The sequence below is a fragment of the Ipomoea triloba genome, chromosome 9 (genome assembly GCF_003576645.1).
Source record: "Ipomoea triloba cultivar NCNSP0323 chromosome 9, ASM357664v1".
Taxonomy (NCBI): domain Eukaryota; kingdom Viridiplantae; phylum Streptophyta; class Magnoliopsida; order Solanales; family Convolvulaceae; genus Ipomoea; species Ipomoea triloba.
The window spans coordinates 3,190,549-3,210,912 of record NC_044924.1 but is presented as its reverse complement, the minus strand read 5'-3'; the positions used below and the strand labels follow the sequence as shown (position 1 = coordinate 3,210,912).

The window sequence follows — 20,364 nt, the reverse complement described above, 5'->3', positions numbered from 1 at the left end:
GAATATATAGAGTTATGAAACTGTGAATATAGAGTTCTAAAATTGTAAACATAAAGTTATAAAGTTGTGAACATAAAGTTCTAAAATTGTGAACATGGACCTGGGTCTACCTTGCAAGGTGGACTCCCCAATATATTATATGTATGCAATTAACATATTTTGTACACATAGTTAACAGTTTATGTGTTTTTAGTAACTATTTTATGTGTGTATAGTTAATATATTATGTGTCTTTCGTTTTTTTTAGTACTGTGTCTTTCGTTTATTTACAAGCACATGAACTATTAACTGTACATAGATAATAAGTTAATTGTAAATACATAAGGTTATTTTGGGTATGTATCTATGAAATATCAAAGCAGGAAACATGAGTGCGGAGAGATGTTTATGATGATTGTGTGGCATTATTGGACTTGTTAGTGTCCTGTGTGAGTGTCATGGTGTTTGTCTCGACCCTTAAAAAGTGTGTAATTAAAATCTGAATCACTATATTGAAGGTCTAAAAACTCAAGAATATCATAGCTCCATATATCGAGCAAACAAAGTCATTCAATGGACATAAAAACTAACTTCTTGTTAGATGTGAACCAGTCAACATGATCAATACAAAAGGATCTAGGTCTAGCCTTGCCTTTTTGAAAATAATACTCACATCTATCTATGAATTATTCTCCACCACAAACAATCAAATAACCCTTAATGTGTGTCTTCCAACTTAACCTGCACCCAAACAATTAAATGTGTCTTCCAACTTCCACCCACTGTTTTTTAGTTTTCTTTCATCGTCTTATTATTCATAATTCTCCAACAACAACTTTCGACTGAGTAAATGGGTTTTATAAAGTTAGGGGGAATTGAAATTTACATATATGTTGGCAATTAATGGTATACACATGTTTAGTTGTATGTGAACATAATAACTTGTGGAATCACGATTTAATTTTATTTTTTTTTACATAAAATGCTCAATGTTTAGAATTAAAAAGATACAAAGTACCAGAGTATATTAAAGAATTAATATAAGATATAATTTTAAACCATATTTCAACGGCACCTCTATGACCTCTCATTTGAAATAGTCACAGTTATACTGCTGGACCATAAAATTTTTGCCAACTATTATCTCTTTCTATAAGTGCATGCATGTTTGGGGCATGTCTCTATGAAATATCAAAGCAGGAAACATATGAGTGCGGAGAGATGCGTGCACGACTGCATCAAGTACTGTACATTTTCGTGTTGTTGATAGACACAAATTAAATAGGCCGGGTGCCATGGATAAAGTCGCAAGTTTGGCTGTCAAACGAGCTGAGCTATATAAAGGATTGTTTGGCCATGGATTATTACACTACAGAGAATTAAATACTCTGTACAACTCATCTGTAAACCACCCAAGCTAGCATTAAGTTTAGTACATTTGTATTTGTCTCCACACGAAAACTACAACCATATATGGTTGTTCTAATTAATTTGATTGTTCTCAAAACCATTATTGCAATAGGCGCTACTAGCGCCTAGCGCCTAGGCTTTTTAGGCGGTGCTTAAGCGGCGACTTATAAAAATGAAAAAATAATGCATGTGGATTGGTGTATATCATATTGTCATATATTATATTATATTTATATCTCTTACTTATTTTATTTATATAAATAAATAAATATAAATATATATAAATATAATAAAAAAATTAACAAGATCCGACTCGTCCGAGTTAACTCAGCTAACTCTGTCCAGTTGAGCAGTTAGGCACTATGCAGCTTGCCACCTAAATGGACGCCTAGGCAGCAATTCGCATCGGCGCAGGGGCGCCAAGGCGGCCTATTTTTGTAACAGTGCTCAGCTCAAAACTCTTTAACATAGTCATTTCCTGAGCACTAAACTCTTTAACATAGTCATTTCCGTAATTTTACCGTTGCATTATTTACTTTCTTACCTATTGTTTCAAGTTGTTGAGTTTATTAAATTTAAATCATCTCTAATTGAGTTATATGTCATAATATTTATTTATTTATTTATTAGTGACGCTTAAATTAATGTGTCTAGGATAGTTATATTAGATAAAATGAAATTTAGTGCAAATAACATTACCCTTGAATACAATAACAATTCAATATATTGAACTTTAGAGTAAGGTGTAACCAAAGAAATTTTGTGATCAATACAAATCAATGTTTTGTATAGTATCAAGCGTTATCGTAGGGGCACTTATATGCATGGTTAGGGTTCAAGCAAACAAAAAATGTTATAATGAGATTATTAATGGTGACAAACCATTGTCAGTCAATGTAATAAAAAATTTATTAACTACTTAATTAAGTAATTCTAAATATATATTACAATATAATCCTAATTAATATGAGAAATATATCAAGGCTAGAGGGGGACCAGATGATAGCATATAACAAAGCGCGTATGGTTGATGAAGAAATTACGTGCACGACCCTTTTTATGCGTGTTATATGACTTATATCTTCGTACGGAGTACTTGTCTTGACAAAAATGTACATATAAGCTATATATGAGTCAAAATAGAAATAAATAAATGAAAAGTCAATATAAATTTTTCCTTTCAATGTTTCGATCATATATATATTTCTTTATTTATTGATTTTCCCTTATTTTAAGAGGGAAAGGTGACCTATTTAATGCATATATAAATGCATTGTATGGCCATGGCAGGGCCTCAATATATTTTCCACCTGCAATTTAACCAACTATACTAATATGCATATATTGCCCTTAAAGATATGATCGAATAGGTGAAACATGATTTTTGTATCAGAATGTCACGAGTTTAATTTTTGATAACATTATCTAATATTAATATCGAATGCTAAAAAAAATGCTCTAAAATTAAAAAGTGGTGCATGCTCAACCATAACTACTTGCACAACTTATACAAAATTATAAGTATATACACCACATTTTTGTCTACTTATAATCTCCCTAGCTATTTTTTATGTTTCAAATTTTCTTTAACCTATTTTTGTTCATTTTTCAATCACTTTCAATTTTTATTGTTTGTAGAATATCGAGTATATATAAATGCAACCATATTGGTTAATGGTTATAAGGATGAATCCGTATTTACAATAAATGCATTTCTGATACAAAATTTTCAAAAAAAAAAATTAAAAATAAGGTACTAGAAATTAGTGAGGGTAGGTAAGGCCATTTAATTCACCCTCGCCAATTTCATCTTTATAAACCAAACTACCCCTTTCGCTTGCTCAATATCCCTACAACCAAACAAAGTAAAAAAGGGAAATTCTCTCTTCATTTTAAAATTTTGAAGGAGAAAAAAAAAAAAAAGATAAAAAAGGAAATCACGCTATGGAGTTAATGGACGCTGCGATACTTTTGTTGGCCACGGTGTTCCTATGCCTGTGGTGGCGTTACTGGTCTGTCACCGGCGGCGGTCCGAAGAATCTCCCGCCAGGGCCGCCGGGTTGGCCGCTAGTAGGGAATCTATTCCAAGTGGTGCTCCAGCGCCGGCCGTTCATCTACGTAGTACGTGATTTACGTAAGAAATACGGTCCAATTTTCACCATGCAAATGGGACAGCGCACTCTGGTTATCGTCACCAGCTCCGAGCTTATTCATGAAGCTCTGGTGCGACAGGGGCCGATCTTCGCGAACCGTCCGGCGGATTCGCCGATTCGCCTCATCTTCAGCGTCGGAAAATGCGCGATCAACTCCGCCGAGTACGGGCCGCTGTGGCGAGCGCTTCGCCGGAATTTTGTGACGGAGCTGATAAACCCTACGAGGATCAAGCAGTGCAGCTGGATAAGGAAGTGGGCGATGGAGCACCATATGAAGAGGATTCGAGACGAAGCTTCTAGAAATGGTTACGTGGAGGTTATGGCTAACTGCCGCCTCACGATATGCAGCATCCTGATTTGTCTGTGTTTTGGAGCGAAAATCTCGGAGGAGCGGATCAGGAAAATTGAGAGCATTCTCAAGGACGTGATGCTCATCACGGCGCCGCAGTTGCCGGATTTTTTGCCGGTTTTAACGCCGCTGTTCCGGCGACAGGTGAAACGGGCTAAGGAGCTGAGGAAGACGCAGCTTGATTGCTTGATTCCTCTGGTGAGAGATCGGAGGGAGTTTGTTGAAGGCGAGAAATCTAATTCGGAAATGGTGAGCCCTAACGGGGCTGCTTATATCGACTCGCTATTCGGGCTCGAACCGGCGGGGCGGAAACTTGGAGAGGAAGAAATTGTGACGCTTGTTTCGGAAACTATCAGTGCCGGAACTGATACCAGCGCCACCGCGTTGGAATGGGCTCTGCTTCACCTCGTAATCGATCAAAATATCCAGGAAAAGCTCTACAGAGAAATCGTGGATTGCGTCGGGAAAGACGGGGCTATAACAGAGGAAGACGTCGAGAAAATGCCCTATCTCGGCGCCATCGTGAAAGAGACTTTCCGGCGGCATCCTCCCAGCCATTTCGTCCTCTCACACTCCGCCACGAAGGACACTCAGCTCGGCGGCTACACCATTCCTTCCGACGCGTACGTGGAATTCTACACCGCGTGGGTGACGGAGGACCCCACCCTCTGGAAAGATCCCGGCGGGTTTCGCCCGGAGAGGTTCTTGACCGGCGACGGGGTGGACGTGGACATCACCGGAATGAGGGGCGTGAAGATGCTGCCGTTCGGAGCGGGTCGTCGGATCTGCCCGGCGTGGACCTTGGGTACGTTGCATGTGAACATGATGCTAGCTAAGATGGTCCAAGCATTCAAATGGATTCCGGTTCCGGGTAGCCCACCCGACCCGACTGAGACCTTTGCTTTCACCGTTGTGATGAAGAACCCCCTAAAAGCACTCATCTTGCCGAGGGCCAAGATGATTATATGACAATTTAATAAATACTAATTCTATTTCATTATTTGGATCGGATTTTCCACGTTTAAGGTAAGGACCATCATGTAAAACTATCGATATAAATGGTATGTAATACAATTTTATTAAATGTCATTTAGTTTATTTTATTTGATGTGATGTAGGTACCTAACGAATACGTGTTGCAGAAAGTGGTATCAATATATGATAGAATTGAAGGATATATGTACCAAGTGTAGTAGTTGATTGTCATGGGGCCTAATTCTATTACCCTTAATTATGCAAATTAAACTCCCTAACATTTAATTAATAATATATGTGTGTGTGTGAAGAATTAATGAGACGTACTTGTGATAAGGTATGTACTTTTCACCTAAACTCCTAGTCTAATAATATAGTCCAATGGATGAAGGTTTAGTTAATTACTTGTCAATGCAAGACAAAGACTCATGACTGGACATATACTCAGCAATAAAGTATTTTCATATTATTATTATGATACTAACAAGTAACATAGTGTTGTATGAATGATCAATTTAATTTAACTACCATAAAATGCTTTCAAAACAAAAAAAAACTACCATAAAACTAATTTATAAAAGATTCGATATTTTTTGGTTAATTGTCCAATAACCAAAAAAATCGAAAAAATCAATTATAGTTATTTTAAAAACTGTCAATTTATTTGATATATATTTTGGTTATTTTTCCATTCGCTTTTGATATCAGTGACCAAAAAATTAATAGTGCGTGCTTGGTAATTAGTTCTGTGTGTATGTTCACGAGCACAATGAAGTATGTGTATTTGATAAGCTTGAACTCAATAGGTCTAAACTATTACATATTAAAAAAAAAATTAACTTTTAAGTTTGAAATATGGTTTCAATTAATTTTCAATTTTTTGATAACCAATCAAAATTTTACTCACCCTCAATAAAATTAATCATTTAAAAAATAATCATAAAAATCACGGAAGTGATAGATAGAAAGTCATAATGAATATCATATATTGAATTGAGTTTGTGTAGTAACAGTGGAATATATGTGCCTATGTTGAATTCCTTGCAATATATTATATATGTGACATAAAATTAAAGTATGTCGGAAAGCGTGTAGAAATAAGCATCAGTATGGATATTGCATGGTACAATTGCTAATTAATACATAGATCCCATGCAAAGTCTTTACGCAAAGCACGCATTCATATCGCTACTGTACTTCCACCAGTATATCATTGTCCCCTACCTACAAATTAAAGAATAGTTATGCTATAGTATTTAATTTTATATGTACCTATATTTAGACTTAGTCTTATTAATATGCCAGGCCAACATTATTTATATTAATAGTCAAAAATATTAATGTTAATTGAAATGATTCATTTAATTTTCTTTATAACCATGGACCCAGTGAATCAGTACGTACAGTCACCTCAACGTACTCATTTTGAAAGTATTGTTATTTGATGTATATTTTCCAAGGTGGGACGGTGGATGATAAGTCAAAGTCCATTTACTATTGGAACAGCGTGGCAGAAGCAGAGTGGGCAGTTAATCACAAAGATTGCTGGTGGTTGGCCGTTATTAATAGGGCTGGCTGGTCCGTGCTGGAGCCATTCATCAAAATTCAAAACTGTATGCACAGGAGACACCACCATGCATGCTCCCTCTTAAAATAGCAAATCCAGCCATCCTCATGGGCGCCACCTTTTCCCGCAGGCTATACTATTTCATCCTTTTTGAAAATTCATTAATCATAAATTGAAACGTTTACAATAAAGTTTGCTATGTTACAGAAAACATGATTTGGCGAAACAAATTAGTGAGGTGGAGTCCATAAAATAATCTGACAAAAACAAATTGGTGAGATGATATATTATCTTAATCATGCATGTACTATTTATTTTTTTTATATTCTTTACTTATTTTTGTTTAAAAAGAGAGCATAACGCATAAAAACTAAACACGCGCTCATATTAACTATCATTCTCCTACAAGGAACGCTTAGCTTTTCATCATCTGGGAAGATATGTTGAAAAGCAACCGGAGGATGCATGCTCAAGTTGTCGATCGTATGGCAAATTTTATATTTGATGACATAGTACTAGTTAAATCATTTTTATACGTACTATATGTTTTCTCTATGGATATGTACTAGTTAAACAATGATGATAACATAGTACTATAACATTTAATATGAAAATAGTAATTTCAGGTGATGACGGGAGAAACCTACAATCACTATCCAAATGTGTGTGGGCAGTGTGTCACTAGATCAGACGAACCTCTTTTATGTAATAGCTTGCAAACTATACATATACATATAAGAGGTAACAATACTAAAAAGATTCGTGCAACAGAATTTAATTGTGAAAATAGTAATTTAATTAATTTAATGTTATATTGAACGTGCATTGACACACATCATGTTCAAGTTGAAAGAAGTCACAGAGATCTCGTGCACGGTGCACCATTGGTGAGGGGTAGCTGTGCTATAAGGTCTGGAACTTGTACGAGAAACACAGATTGGCAAAAATGCATTAAATTAACGTTATATAAACTTATTACTGGTTGGTGAAAACCATTATCATTATTATTTTTTTCTCAGTTTCTCACCCAACCAACCTGCATTATCCTTTCATACTGCTATGCACCAAATCGTCAGTGAGTGCATAAATTCTTTCCACAATAAGTTTGAGAAAAAAAAATTATAACTAGACTGGACAGCCACAATAAATTGAGCATATATATTGAGAGTATAATATTAAATAAATATTTGATGTTGTGAAACTAGATGTATCATCAATTAACATATATGACAATATAATATATACAAGATATACATAGTTCTAGTATAACTACAATACTACAAAGGATGAATATATATTATCATATATAATACCTATAGTAATGTCCACATATATTTATTCATTATAAAAGTCGTACAATAATTATATGTTTACATAATTTTATTTGATTAATTTATGGTGTTGAAGAAGTAAAGTTGTGCACTATTTGTGAGGTTGTTTATTTTTATTATTATTATTGTTGTTGTTGTTTTTTTTTTTTTTTTTTTAACCTTGTATTGGATAAAGGATGGTTTCGCTTTCCAACCAATACTCAACAACCTTCTCCTGTATGTTTAAAAGATTTTGAGGAGAGAAGTTGTGGGTGTACTTGAGCTTTGTAGCTTTCTGTTGTTGGTTGGTAGAGTATTTAGTTGATGGGGTTTAGCCCTCCTTTATGTCGTTCATCAATAAATATAAATGAAACATGAATGTGTGGTTTTGTGTGTGTGTTTTTATGAAACATGAATATGTGGTTTTGTGTGTGTGTTTTAATATAACGTGAAAACATAACCAAATTATATAAAGCGAGAAGAAATACGCACACCAACAATGTCTTTAGAATTTATTACTGTCCTAACAAAGTAGTGGCCTAATTCTTTATGGTGGATAGTCAAACAACTAATTAAAAACCTAACTACCTATTGAGCTTCTAATTTAAATATTTTCGTATGTGTATATCAAAAAAAGCAAGCCTAATTCCTTTTCCTGGACTCTTGAATTGCTCTAACAAGATGTAAATACCCTTCAAATTTAATCAAGTGAACTCGATGGATCTCATTCCGTATATTTTCCAACACACTTTTAGACCATAATAAATGCCCAAAATTTCAGCGTCAAACTAGTGGCATTCCTAATGGGTTCCTTAAACCCAACCATACATCATGGGTATCCTAATTCCCGAATCAATTCTCAACGAAATATCTCTTTATTGACTTCTAACACTCCTATCCTCGTTAACTTTACAAACCTTAAGTTTACCTTAGTCCAATTAATTGGGCAGCTTTTACAAAAGAAAAAGATCAAACTTCCACATGAGGATTAAGGGAGTTCTAAAAATCACTTGAATTGCATTGCAATTCACAATAATTCGTTCATTCCAATTATAATCTTTGGTTGGAGAAAATTACAATTTCACGAAATATCAATTCTCTCTTTTGTTAAATTGTAATGGCAAAAGGGTCAAATAGGCCCATATACTACCATTGATTGTTCATCTAGCACCATCAACTAAAATATGGTCCATTTAGGCCATTATACTCTTAATAATTTTTCATCTAGCATTTTTAGCCTATTTCTAACAAGTTACCCATCTAATTTGATGACATGGAAAAATAAAATTAGAAAAATGATGACATGTTATTTATGTGGATGTTTTGGATGATTTTACCCTATTTCATTAATGAAGAAAATGATTTCTTGCAATGAAATATGGTACAAATCAAAGTTGTTATATAATGTTTTAACTACAGTGTACTACACTACTGTGTATGTATAGTGGGGTATTCAAAATTGTTCGGCAATGAAATTCCATGAAAATCAATATATGAAAATTAAATATAATAACTTAAGATATTGTATTGGGTAAATTTTATTATTTTTTAAAAAATAATTTAATTTTCATATATCGATTTTAATGGAATCTCATTGTTGAACGACATTGAATAGCCCGCTATACATACACAGTACACTGTAATTGAAACTTTATATCGCAACTTTGATCTCTGCCATTTTTCATTGCAAGAAATCATCCAAAAATACAATATCTTAAGTTATTCAATTATCCAAAAATCTAAAAATATTAATTTATTTTTAAAATAAAATAAAATTTACCCAATACAATATCTTAAGTTATTATAAAAATAATTTAATTTTCATATATCGATTTCCATGAAATCTCATTACCGAACGATAGTGAATACCCCGCTATACATACATGATAGTGAATATACTCCAGGACCGGTCGGATACACTCCGGACCCGGTCGGAGGGTGTGCGGTCGGGTGATCGGTTGGTCGGGAGGCCCCAGTGAGGTCGACTGTCACGGGCCGAACAGTACTCCCGATGGGCCCATGACGCGGCGTGCTAATGACTGCCACGTACTCCTTCCCGCTTGGGCGTAGAGTGAGGTGGGCGCATGCGCGCCACGTTCCCGCCATGCCAGAGGTCCGGTAACTGCACTTTTCTCCCTTATAAATAGCGCATTTATGAGGAGAGAGGAGATCTTTTGGCCATTTTTAGACTAAGACTTAGAGAGTGCTCGGACAGTAGGGAAGCCCACTGCCGACCTGCCAAGCCCTTTGAGCCCTTACTTTGACTTGTAACCGGGTTTGGATCCTTGAGGCAATAAAAGATCGTATTTTCCGGTTTTACTTGATATCCGTATTTTGCTTTATCAATACACTGTAGTTAAAACTTGAACTAATATCATTTTTGGTCCCACGACTTTCGAAGTCTTATCACTTTTGGTGCACAACTTTAAATTTTTTCAATTTTGGTACCTAACTTTGTTATTTTTATCAGTTTTGGTCCTTTCGGCCAAATTGATGGCAAAATGTTGCAGAATTTTATATTTTAAGGACAAAATCATTAGCCCAAAGAAAGATCTTCAATATCTAAACAAAAGAAAAACCACATTAAGAGAAAAATAAAGATTTGTCAATCGTCGATGCTATAAATCTCATAGATCTCTATCTAGTTTCTGTCTGTCTTCCCCATTATTTGCGCCGATAAAACACCTATAAATATGATTTTACAGTGATTTTGTTTAGATAATGAAGACGTTTCTTTGAGATGACGATTTTACCCTTAAAATATAAAATTCGATAATATTTCACCGTCAATTTGGCCGAAAGGATCAAAACTGATAAAAATTATAAAGTTAGGGACCAAAATTGAAAAAATTTAAAGTTGTGCACCAAAATTGATAAAACTCAAAAGTCGTGGGACCAAAAGTGATATTAATTCTTAAAACTTTATATAGCAATTTTGATTTCTACCCTATTTCATTGCAAGAAATTATTTTTTTCATTAATGAAATAGGGTTGAAATCATCCAAAACATCCACATAAATAACATGTCATCATTTTTTTTAATTTTATTTTTCCATGTCATCAAATTAGATGAGTAACTTGTTAGAAATAGGCTAAAAATGCTAGATGAAAAATTATTAAGAGTATAATGACCTAGATGGACCATATTTTAGTTCATGGTGCTAGATGAACAATTAATGGTAGTACATGGGCCTATTTGACCCTTTTGCCAATTGTAATTCATGGGTACTTTTCATGAACTAGAATTTAATGGTTGTTGGAAAAGAAAAAATAGACACTACTATCCTTGGTGATTATTATTACAGTAGTATTATTATTACACAATGACATTTTAATCTTCATATCACTTTTTTCTTTCCCAACACAATAAGTATATTTCTTTCTATCCAACAATGTAATTTAAATTTATATTTTATTTCTACAAAATTACAATTCTTTTCCCTTAATTCCTTTCTTACCACAAAAAATCTTGGGTTGATGGGGAAATAATAAATTTTGTTATCAAAATTTCGGAAATCTGAGCCCATCAGCTTTTGGAATTTATGAATCACGCCCTATTCTTTCTCCAATGCTACATCATACCTCTGTTCTCTCTAGCCCAAGAAGAAAGAGTTAACCCACAGAAGTTGAAGAGTGGGCAAACCCAGAAAAACACAAGGATGGAATGGTGGGTTTCAATGCCGAAGTTGGAACTTCATGCCCACCTTAATGGCTCCATTAGAAACTCTACTATATTGTATGCTTTCTTTACTTCAACTCAAATTTATTTTCTTTCACTCCCTTTTTTTGTGAGTTTCATTCTTGGATTCCTACATGCTTGGCAGCTTTATCGTTTACATCTCTAAAATTCTGTTTGTATAGTCTATTTTTTAATATCTCATGAAAGAATTGGAAAATACCTTTTGTTATCAGAGTTCCTGGGTGATGCTGATGCCTGTATGTATGCAAGTTATGTGTATACACAGCAGAGAAAATTACAAAATTGGACCCTTTTAGGTTCCAAACACTGTATTTTTAGTTAATTATGTGTTCTGGGAAAATTAATGTGTCTTTGATTTGTGTTAATAAATCCATCGAGGGGATTCTCCATTTTTCAGGGAACTAGGCAGAGAATTGGGGGAGAAGGGCATAATTGTTTTCTCAGATGTGGAACATGTTATCTTGAAAAGTATGCACATTCTATCTCCCGGAGTTTTATTTCAATGCTGTTATTTCCTTAAAATTTTCATTTTTTTGTGTGTTTATTTGCAAATCTTTCTTTTGTTGCGTAGGTGATCGTTCACTTCCTGAAGTCTTCAAATTGTTTGATTTGATTCATGTTCTTACAACTGACCACGAAACTGTTACCAGAATTACTAAAGAGGTATATCTCACACTGATAAGAGTTCCAACTTCGTATAATAGTATGAAGTATATACTAGACAATATCTACACTTTTTTTGTGATATTATTTTTATGGATAAACAGGTAGTTGAAGATTTTTCTGCAGAGAACGTTGTATACTTGGAGCTAAGGACAACTCCAAAGGTATTCAAGTGTGTGGTTGAATTTGATGTATTGCTCGGCAAATTAGGTGCCTTGTTGCTGTTTTCCTTGTAGATGAACGTGAAAATGAGCCAGTTAGCTAGTATGGGTTTAGACTGAAAACAAATTGAGCCATAATAGGTAGACCTAGACTTAATGGCTTAACTCTAGCTCAACCTTTATAAAACATATATTTAACTTAAGAGGTTGAGTTTTCTTTGAGGGCTCTAAGTGTACTTAAGGCTTAAGGTTGGAATGGAGATTGATTATTTGATGATTGGGTTCTATTGAAGTGAGCCACTTGGTGTATAAAATCATTTTGAAACATACAAACCCCTTTTTTACATTTTTTTAAACCTTCCTTAATGCAGAGGAATGATTCCAAAGGGATGAGTAAGAGGTCATACATGTTGGCAGTTCTGGAGGGTTTAAGGGCTGTTAGTACTGTTGAGGTTGACATTTTTCGTGATTCAGAAGTAGAATGTCCTGCTAATGCTCATACGCTATATGATACAAAAAATGGAACACAAAGAAAGAAGATTTATGTGAGACTTCTTCTCAGTATAGACCGTCGCGAGACCACTGAAGCTGCTATGGAAACGGTATGTTGTTCAGATTAATGCTGAATGAGGTTTAACTTGAATACATTGCTTAAATGCCAATGTCCTTTAACTTCTCTAATCTTCTTTATGAAGGTTAAACTTGCTCTGGAAATGAGACATTTAGGAGTAGTGGGAATCGACCTTTCAGGCAATCCTGTCGTTGGTGAATGGTACCGTTTTATCTGCAAGAGATTCTCTGTTTTGTTTTCATCATTGTCTATATGAGTTCTCTATTTCTAATTGATCATTTATACATAGGCAAACTTTTCTGCCTGTGCTGGAGTTTGCTAAAGAACAGGGACTTTTAATCACTCTTCATTGTGGAGAGGTGCATTTGGCTTGGCTTCCCAATTGAATGTTTACATCCCATGTCGAACTGGAGCTTATCTGATTGGCTTATTTCGCTCTTAGTGCTTTTAGGTACCAAACCCCAAGGAAATCCATGCAATGCTAGATTTTCTACCTGCAAGAATTGGCCATGCTTGTTGCCTCGGAGAGGAGGAGTGGAGAAAATTGAAGTCTTCAAAGATTCCGGTTAGAATTGCTTGTTCATTTCCATCTTTGAGTAGGATATACACAAACATATGATGATTGATTCTTCCTTCCATGATCCGTTTTCCTTGCTTTCTTAACACTTTTGAGACACACTTTTCTTTCTCCTATGCTAAATTGCATGTACCCGATGTGCTTAACTGAATGTGGGCAACTTGACACTAAATCCTCCTCGTGTGTGTTTTCAGGTTGAAATTTGCTTGACATCCAACATCAAAACCGAAACCATCTCTTCTGTGGATGTTCACCATTTCGGTTAGATCTTTTGATTCTTTTCTGTACAATAGTTTTCAATCAGATTGTAATCCAGGGAAAAATAAACAGAACAGCCTTCTTTCCATTTTTCAATATAACTTCTCGACTGCTATAACTCACCACGTAAACCAAGTGTGTAATGCTCACCACTGTTTTGACTTTTGATTGCAGCTGATTTATACAATTCTAAGCATCCGATTGTCTTGTGCACTGATGATACTGGTGTTTTCTCCACCAGCTCATCTCGTGAATACATCCTTGCCTCATCTGCATTTGGTACGTGCTTAACGTGTACAGGCGTACAGCCATTGTACTTTAGATCATGATTTATCTTCTGTTATGATTTTCGCATAGGTATACACAAAAGAGAGATGTTTCAGCTGGCAAGGAATGCCATTGATTTCATCTTTGCTGATGATGGAGTAAAACGAGAGTTGGAAGTGATGTTCGACTTGGCTGCTGGGAGGCTGGAATTCTGAGACAAACTTAAATGCAATGAGCAGAAACACAGTGTTAGTTTTGATCCTAGGTAAACTGTTGTTTGATTCTCTCAAAACATGAAAAAGTATTTGAATGGTAGAATTGACTTTGTACTCTTTTGGTGGATATTTAGTTGAAATCAATGTGGTCTTTGGAGTTCATGCAATTATAAGGTCTGGTTTGTGTGTAAAGAGTGAGCACTATATATATATATATATATATTAAGAGGTCAGTCAACCTTGTAGCTGCTCACACCTTAGCTAGGGCCGCAGGCTCCTAATCTGATTCTCATCTATGGGACACTGTCTCTCCTACTATATTTTTTTTTTTTTTTTTTTTTTTTTTTTCAAATTAATAATAGTTCATTTTTGGCTTTCAAGAAAATATATAATCTAAATAAAAATATAATAAGTCTCAATCTAGTTTATATTTTTGGTTTATGTTCGTTTTTTCTGTTAAATATGTTTATACATTATGCTATAAGAGTTGTACTATATAATTTTTTGTAGAAAAATATCTCTATTGTTATAAACTTATAATATCTTATTCCCATTTTTATTACATGCATGTACAATATTTTTCTCTTATATTCTTGAATGGTAATCATGTATGTAGACATGCTATTATGAGAAATAAATTTGATTTCATTAGATTTTAATTAAATATTATCATAATTATATTTAGTAATTTATCATATATATAATTCTTACTTTAATACGGAGTAATATTAATTATACCGTAATTATTACTAAAATCACATATACTTTAATATAATATGAATTTTACAATTATAAATTAAAAAAATTATATACTATTATTTAAAAAAATATTTTAACATTACTCACCTCTACTCCATTGACGTTTAAACCCACCATATAAAAAATGACTTTTCTTTTGATAAAAAATAATTGTAAGGGAAAAATGAGGGGAGAAGAAACAATTTAAAATTGGAATAATGCTCAAATTGGCCACTGAACGAAACCTGGAAGTGCAATTAGGCCACTGAACGAAAAAAAAGTTCAATTACTCCCCTCAACATCCCAAATGTATGCAAATTTACCTGATAGCAGGTCAACACTCCATCCAGCAGGTTACATGTTGACGTGGACGATGACTTGGCTTTTCTTTTTTTTTTTCTTTTCTTTTTTTTTTTCCTTTATTTTCCACCGTACGTGTACCAGGCAAACTAATAAGGTATATTATGAAATTTCCAAATCAAAATTTCCAAATCAACTAAACTTCAATTAGAAATTTCCATTAAACACTCAATGTTCCATCACCGTATGTATAACACCCAATCTTCCATTAAACAACTAAGCTTCAATTATATATTTCCAAATCAACTATGAAATTTCCAAACCACACCTTAAATCCCTAACAGTTTATCAATTTGTAGCTTTATCGGTTCATAGCTTCATCAGTTCGAATTTTCAAAGAAAAAAAGGTTCATCAGTTCGCAGTTTCAATTCCTTAAGGTATGTATTTCCCACTAATTTCAGTCTATTTTAATAGTATGTGTTATGTTGGGTGTTTATGTTTTTTTTTTTTTGACTTTTGTCTTTAATTGAAGAAGTTGTAATCTTCAGACATCTCTGCAGCGTTGTTGTTATACATGCATGGTTGTCCATCTTTGTCTAGGTCTTTATGGAACATTGAGTCACACTTGTAGTCTCTAAACTAAAAAAAAAATTGCTTCATTGTTTAATGAAGCATTGAGTGAACCGTGTGGTCCCTAAATCCTAAGGAAAATTAATAAAATAGCTTATTTGTTTAATGAACATTGAGTGTACCCCATGCTGTTCGATGAAATGCCCAAAAGAAATACGTGTCATGCATTGGAATGAATGCTGAATATGAATTGATGAATAGATGCCGTTTTAACTAATCAATGAATATGTAGCAGAACTGCAATGGTATATATGAATTGATGAATAGATGGTGTTTTAACTAAAAGTTTAAATAAATATTATATCATTGAGTTTATATATTAATTATTTTATATATTTATACTCGCTAGTATGCAGAGAAAGCCAGTGGGTTTAATTATGTTATGCTGTAAAAGTATGGATTAGGGAGATGTATGATTTCTTGAATTTCAGTCAGAATTCATTGAGATGCAGAGAAGACTTTAATTTTAGGCTACTTGCAGATTGATATAAAAGTGATTTTAGCTATGTATGGAATTTAATTGATGTATAGATGATTAGATTATAGAGACATGACACATGTGCATGAATATTGTTGATGCTATTATTTGTCAAGGATTAGTTACAATTGATTTTAATTTATTTATTTGTCAAGTTACAATCGATTTTAATTTGTTGTAGATGACCTATTTGTTAGAATTGATACTGTACTAGTGCAGATAGTGTTCTGATCTATTTAATTGAATTGATAGTCTTCTATTTAATTGAATTGCCTAGAATGAATTGTTTGTTGGTAGGTTTTGGCAGTCATGTGCACCAGTGTAGAGCTAATAATACACCATGGGGGAAATTTTGTTAAAGAAAAAGATTTGCAGTACATATATGGGGATCATTGGTATGCAAACATTGACCCAGATTTACTTTCATACCCACATTTAGTGAAGTTCATCCAAGAAGGTCAATGTGGAAAAATTGAGACATTATATTATAAAGCACCCCATGAGTCATTGGAACAACTAAGAGTTTTGTGGAATGATGCAAGTACCCTAGACCTAACTGCACTAGCAATAAAATTTAAATCATGTGATATATATGTGGATCATGGAATAGATGATGCTGAATTAATTTCAACATATTTGTTACCTGGATGTGAAGGGAATGATGAGGGTAATGCGGGTGATGTAGATGTATGTGAAGGGAATGAGGGAAATGAGAAAATAAATGAGGGTGATGGAAATGAAGGTGATGAAGAAGATAGTGATTTTGATGATGTAGATGAGGGGGATAGTCAAGATACTAACTTTGAGAATGATATTGGAGGGTTTACACAAGAGGATGAAACACAGATTAATGTGGAGTTACAGTATGAAGGAGAAGATGATGGTAAGGGTAAGGGAAAGGAGGTTAAGTATAAGGGCAAGGATAAGGGCACTGATATGAACCTAGAAAAAAGTAAAAGAAGCAAAGATGAGGGTGAGGATTGTAGTGACAACTATTATTATGACTCTACAGACCCACCAACATGTGAGTCAGAAGAAGATAGTTCAAAAGATGCAACACCTCCATCAAGGAAATTTAAACTGCCATCTTATAATCCATTATGTGATTTTCCAGAGCTAGAACCAGGAATGTTATTTGAGGATGCAAGACAGTTTAAGACTGCCATGATCAAGTATGCAGTGCACTTTAAAAGAGATATATACTTATACAAAAATGAGAGTATGCGGGTGAGGGTGAAATGTGTTGAGGGCTGTCCATTTCTTTGCCATTGTAGTTGGGAAGAAAGATATAGATGTTTCCAGCTGAAAACATGCATGCTTGAACATAGGTGCAACTGTAAATACAAGTTGAAAATGGTAACTCAGAAATGGTTGGAAGAAAAATATGAGGATATAATTATAAAAGACCCAACCATGCAACATACCAAGCTTAAGGATACTATACAGACTGACTTGAAAATTAATGTGACAATTAGTATGGTTAGAAGGGCACAACAAGCTGTTTTAAAGAGGATGAATCTAGGGTATTCAGAACAGTTTAAGAGAATTAGAGATTATGCTCAAGAGTGTTTGAACTCTAATCCTGGAAGCACTGTTATTGTCGAAACTACTAGGGTAGTTCCAGAGGCACCTTGCACATTTCAAAGGATTTATGTTTGTTTTCAAGCAATGAAAAATGGGTTTCTATCTGGGTGTAGACCTATTATTGGTTTGGATGGATGTTTTCTGAAAGGGGTTATGAAGGGTGAGATCTTAGCTGCTGTTGGGAGGGACTCTAATAACCAGATGTATCCAATAGCTTGGGCAGTTGTTGAGATAGAAAACACAGATTCTTGGAGATGGTTTTTACAGTTATTGGTACAGGACTTGAATATCAACAACAGTTGGAACTGGACAATAATTTCAGATCAACAAAAGGTAATTTTGAACTGATTTTTTTTTAACTATGCAATTTTTGTTTTTGTTTCTACAGACATGGATTTTTTAAAAAACAAACAGGAAAATTGTGTTTGACTTGGTCAGTTTTTTTTTTGGCAGGGTTTAGNTTTTTTTTTTTTTTTTTTTTTTTTTTCAAATTAATAATAGTTCATTTTTGGCTTTCAAGAAAATATATAATCTAAATAAAAATATAATAAGTCTCAATCTAGTTTATATTTTTGGTTTATGTTCGTTTTTTCTGTTAAATATGTTTATACATTATGCTATAAGAGTTGTACTATATAATTTTTTGTAGAAAAATATCTCTATTGTTATAAACTTATAATATCTTATTCCCATTTTTATTACATGCATGTACAATATTTTTCTCTTATATTCTTGAATGGTAATCATGTATGTAGACATGCTATTATGAGAAATAAATTTGATTTCATTAGATTTTAATTAAATATTATCATAATTATATTTAGTAATTTATCATATATATAATTCTTACTTTAATACGGAGTAATATTAATTATACCGTAATTATTACTAAAATCACATATACTTTAATATAATATGAATTTTACAATTATAAATTAAAAAAATTATATACTATTATTTAAAAAAATATTTTAACATTACTCACCTCTACTCCATTGACGTTTAAACCCACCATATAAAAAATGACTTTTCTTTTGATAAAAAATAATTGTAAGGGAAAAATGAGGGGAGAAGAAACAATTTAAAATTGGAATAATGCTCAAATTGGCCACTGAACGAAACCTGGAAGTGCAATTAGGCCACTGAACGAAAAAAAAGTTCAATTACTCCCCTCAACATCCCAAATGTATGCAAATTTACCTGATAGCAGGTCAACACTCCATCCAGCAGGTTACATGTTGACGTGGACGATGACTTGGCTTTTCTTTTTTTTTTTCTTTTCTTTTTTTTTTTCCTTTATTTTCCACCGTACGTGTACCAGGCAAACTAATAAGGTATATTATGAAATTTCCNGAACATAGTTGAAAGTATAGGATGGCATGTTGACTTCAACGGGGATGATGGATATGAGATCAAGAAGGGAAGACAACAATTCAAAGTGAAGCTAGAAAGAAAAACATGTTCATGTAGATATTGGGATCTAACAGGTATACCTTGTGCACATGCAGTGTGTGCCATATTTGATAAAGGCCAATATCCAGAACAATACATTCATGAATGTTACTCCAAGGATGTCTACAAGAAGATTTACAGTCACACTATCCAACCACTTAATGGTGACATCAGCTGGCCTAGGACTAATAGTGAAGAAATATTAGCTCCTTTACCAAGGCCAATGACGGGTAGGCCAAAGAAAAAAAGAACACGTGAACATAATGAACCCCCTGTTGGAAAAATTTCAAGGCAAGGTCGAATTATGACATGTTCCATTTGTAAACAAAAGGGACATCAAAAGAAAGTTTGCCCTACTAAGAGTTCTATGCCAGCTTTTGGTTCTGCTTCAGTTGTTGGTTCTGCATCAGCTCCTGGTTCTGCTTCAGTTGATGGTTCTGCTTCAGCTTCTGGTTCTGGTTCTAGGACAACTAAACAAAGAAAAAGGTATGGTGGTTTTGGTGTGTTCATCAACCCAAACAGTGGAGCACAAATATTAAATGTAAGTGACTCATAATATTAAATTAATATAGTTTAATTTTAAATGTTAGAATTAGTATGACTAATATTTTAAGTTTTATGCATTATGTAGCCTGGACAAAGAGGACAACAAGTGCTATCTGTTGAAAGGAATGCAACTGCATTGGGCAAGAAGAATAAGTAGTGGAAAAACTTGTGGCCTATTATTTTTGCTGTGGAAACTTGTGATTACATTGTCAAATACTGTGCTTCCTGGAGATTAATTTTTAGGTGTATATGTTCATACAAAAGAACTAGGTACTACAGTAGATTTTTTGCAGATTGTAATAAAAGGAAGTACACTGGATGTTTTAGCTTCAAAGTAGTGTTTGGTCCACCTTTTAGCCTAATTTAGCTCCAAAGTATTGCACTGTCAAGGATCCGTTTCCATTCTATTTATTAACATCTTAGTTCTTATATAAATTGAATATATACTGTTTTTGGTCCATCTTTTTTACTGAATATAAA

At 33.8% G+C, this 20,364-nt stretch overlaps 2 protein-coding genes across 2 annotated transcripts; both read left to right on the top strand.

Moving 5' to 3' along the window:
* Positions 1–3,239: 3,239 nt before the first annotated feature.
* Positions 3,240–5,068, top strand: LOC116028348 (cytochrome P450 77A1). The gene has a single exon (XM_031270037.1). It carries the CDS (start codon positions 3,334–3,336, stop codon positions 4,858–4,860), a length of 1,527 nt encoding a protein of 508 aa, XP_031125897.1. The 5' UTR covers positions 3,240–3,333; the 3' UTR covers positions 4,861–5,068.
* Positions 5,069–11,326: 6,258 nt separating this feature from the next.
* LOC116030235 (adenosine deaminase-like protein) lies at positions 11,327–14,322 on the top strand. The gene is made up of 11 exons (XM_031272413.1): positions 11,327–11,479; positions 11,841–11,911; positions 12,015–12,106; positions 12,211–12,270; positions 12,639–12,869; positions 12,963–13,039; positions 13,128–13,197; positions 13,290–13,403; positions 13,610–13,676; positions 13,848–13,952; positions 14,031–14,322. Exons 1-11 carry the CDS (start codon positions 11,403–11,405, stop codon positions 14,153–14,155), a joined length of 1,089 nt encoding a protein of 362 aa, XP_031128273.1. The 5' UTR covers positions 11,327–11,402; the 3' UTR covers positions 14,156–14,322.
* Positions 14,323–20,364: the final 6,042 nt, after the last annotated feature.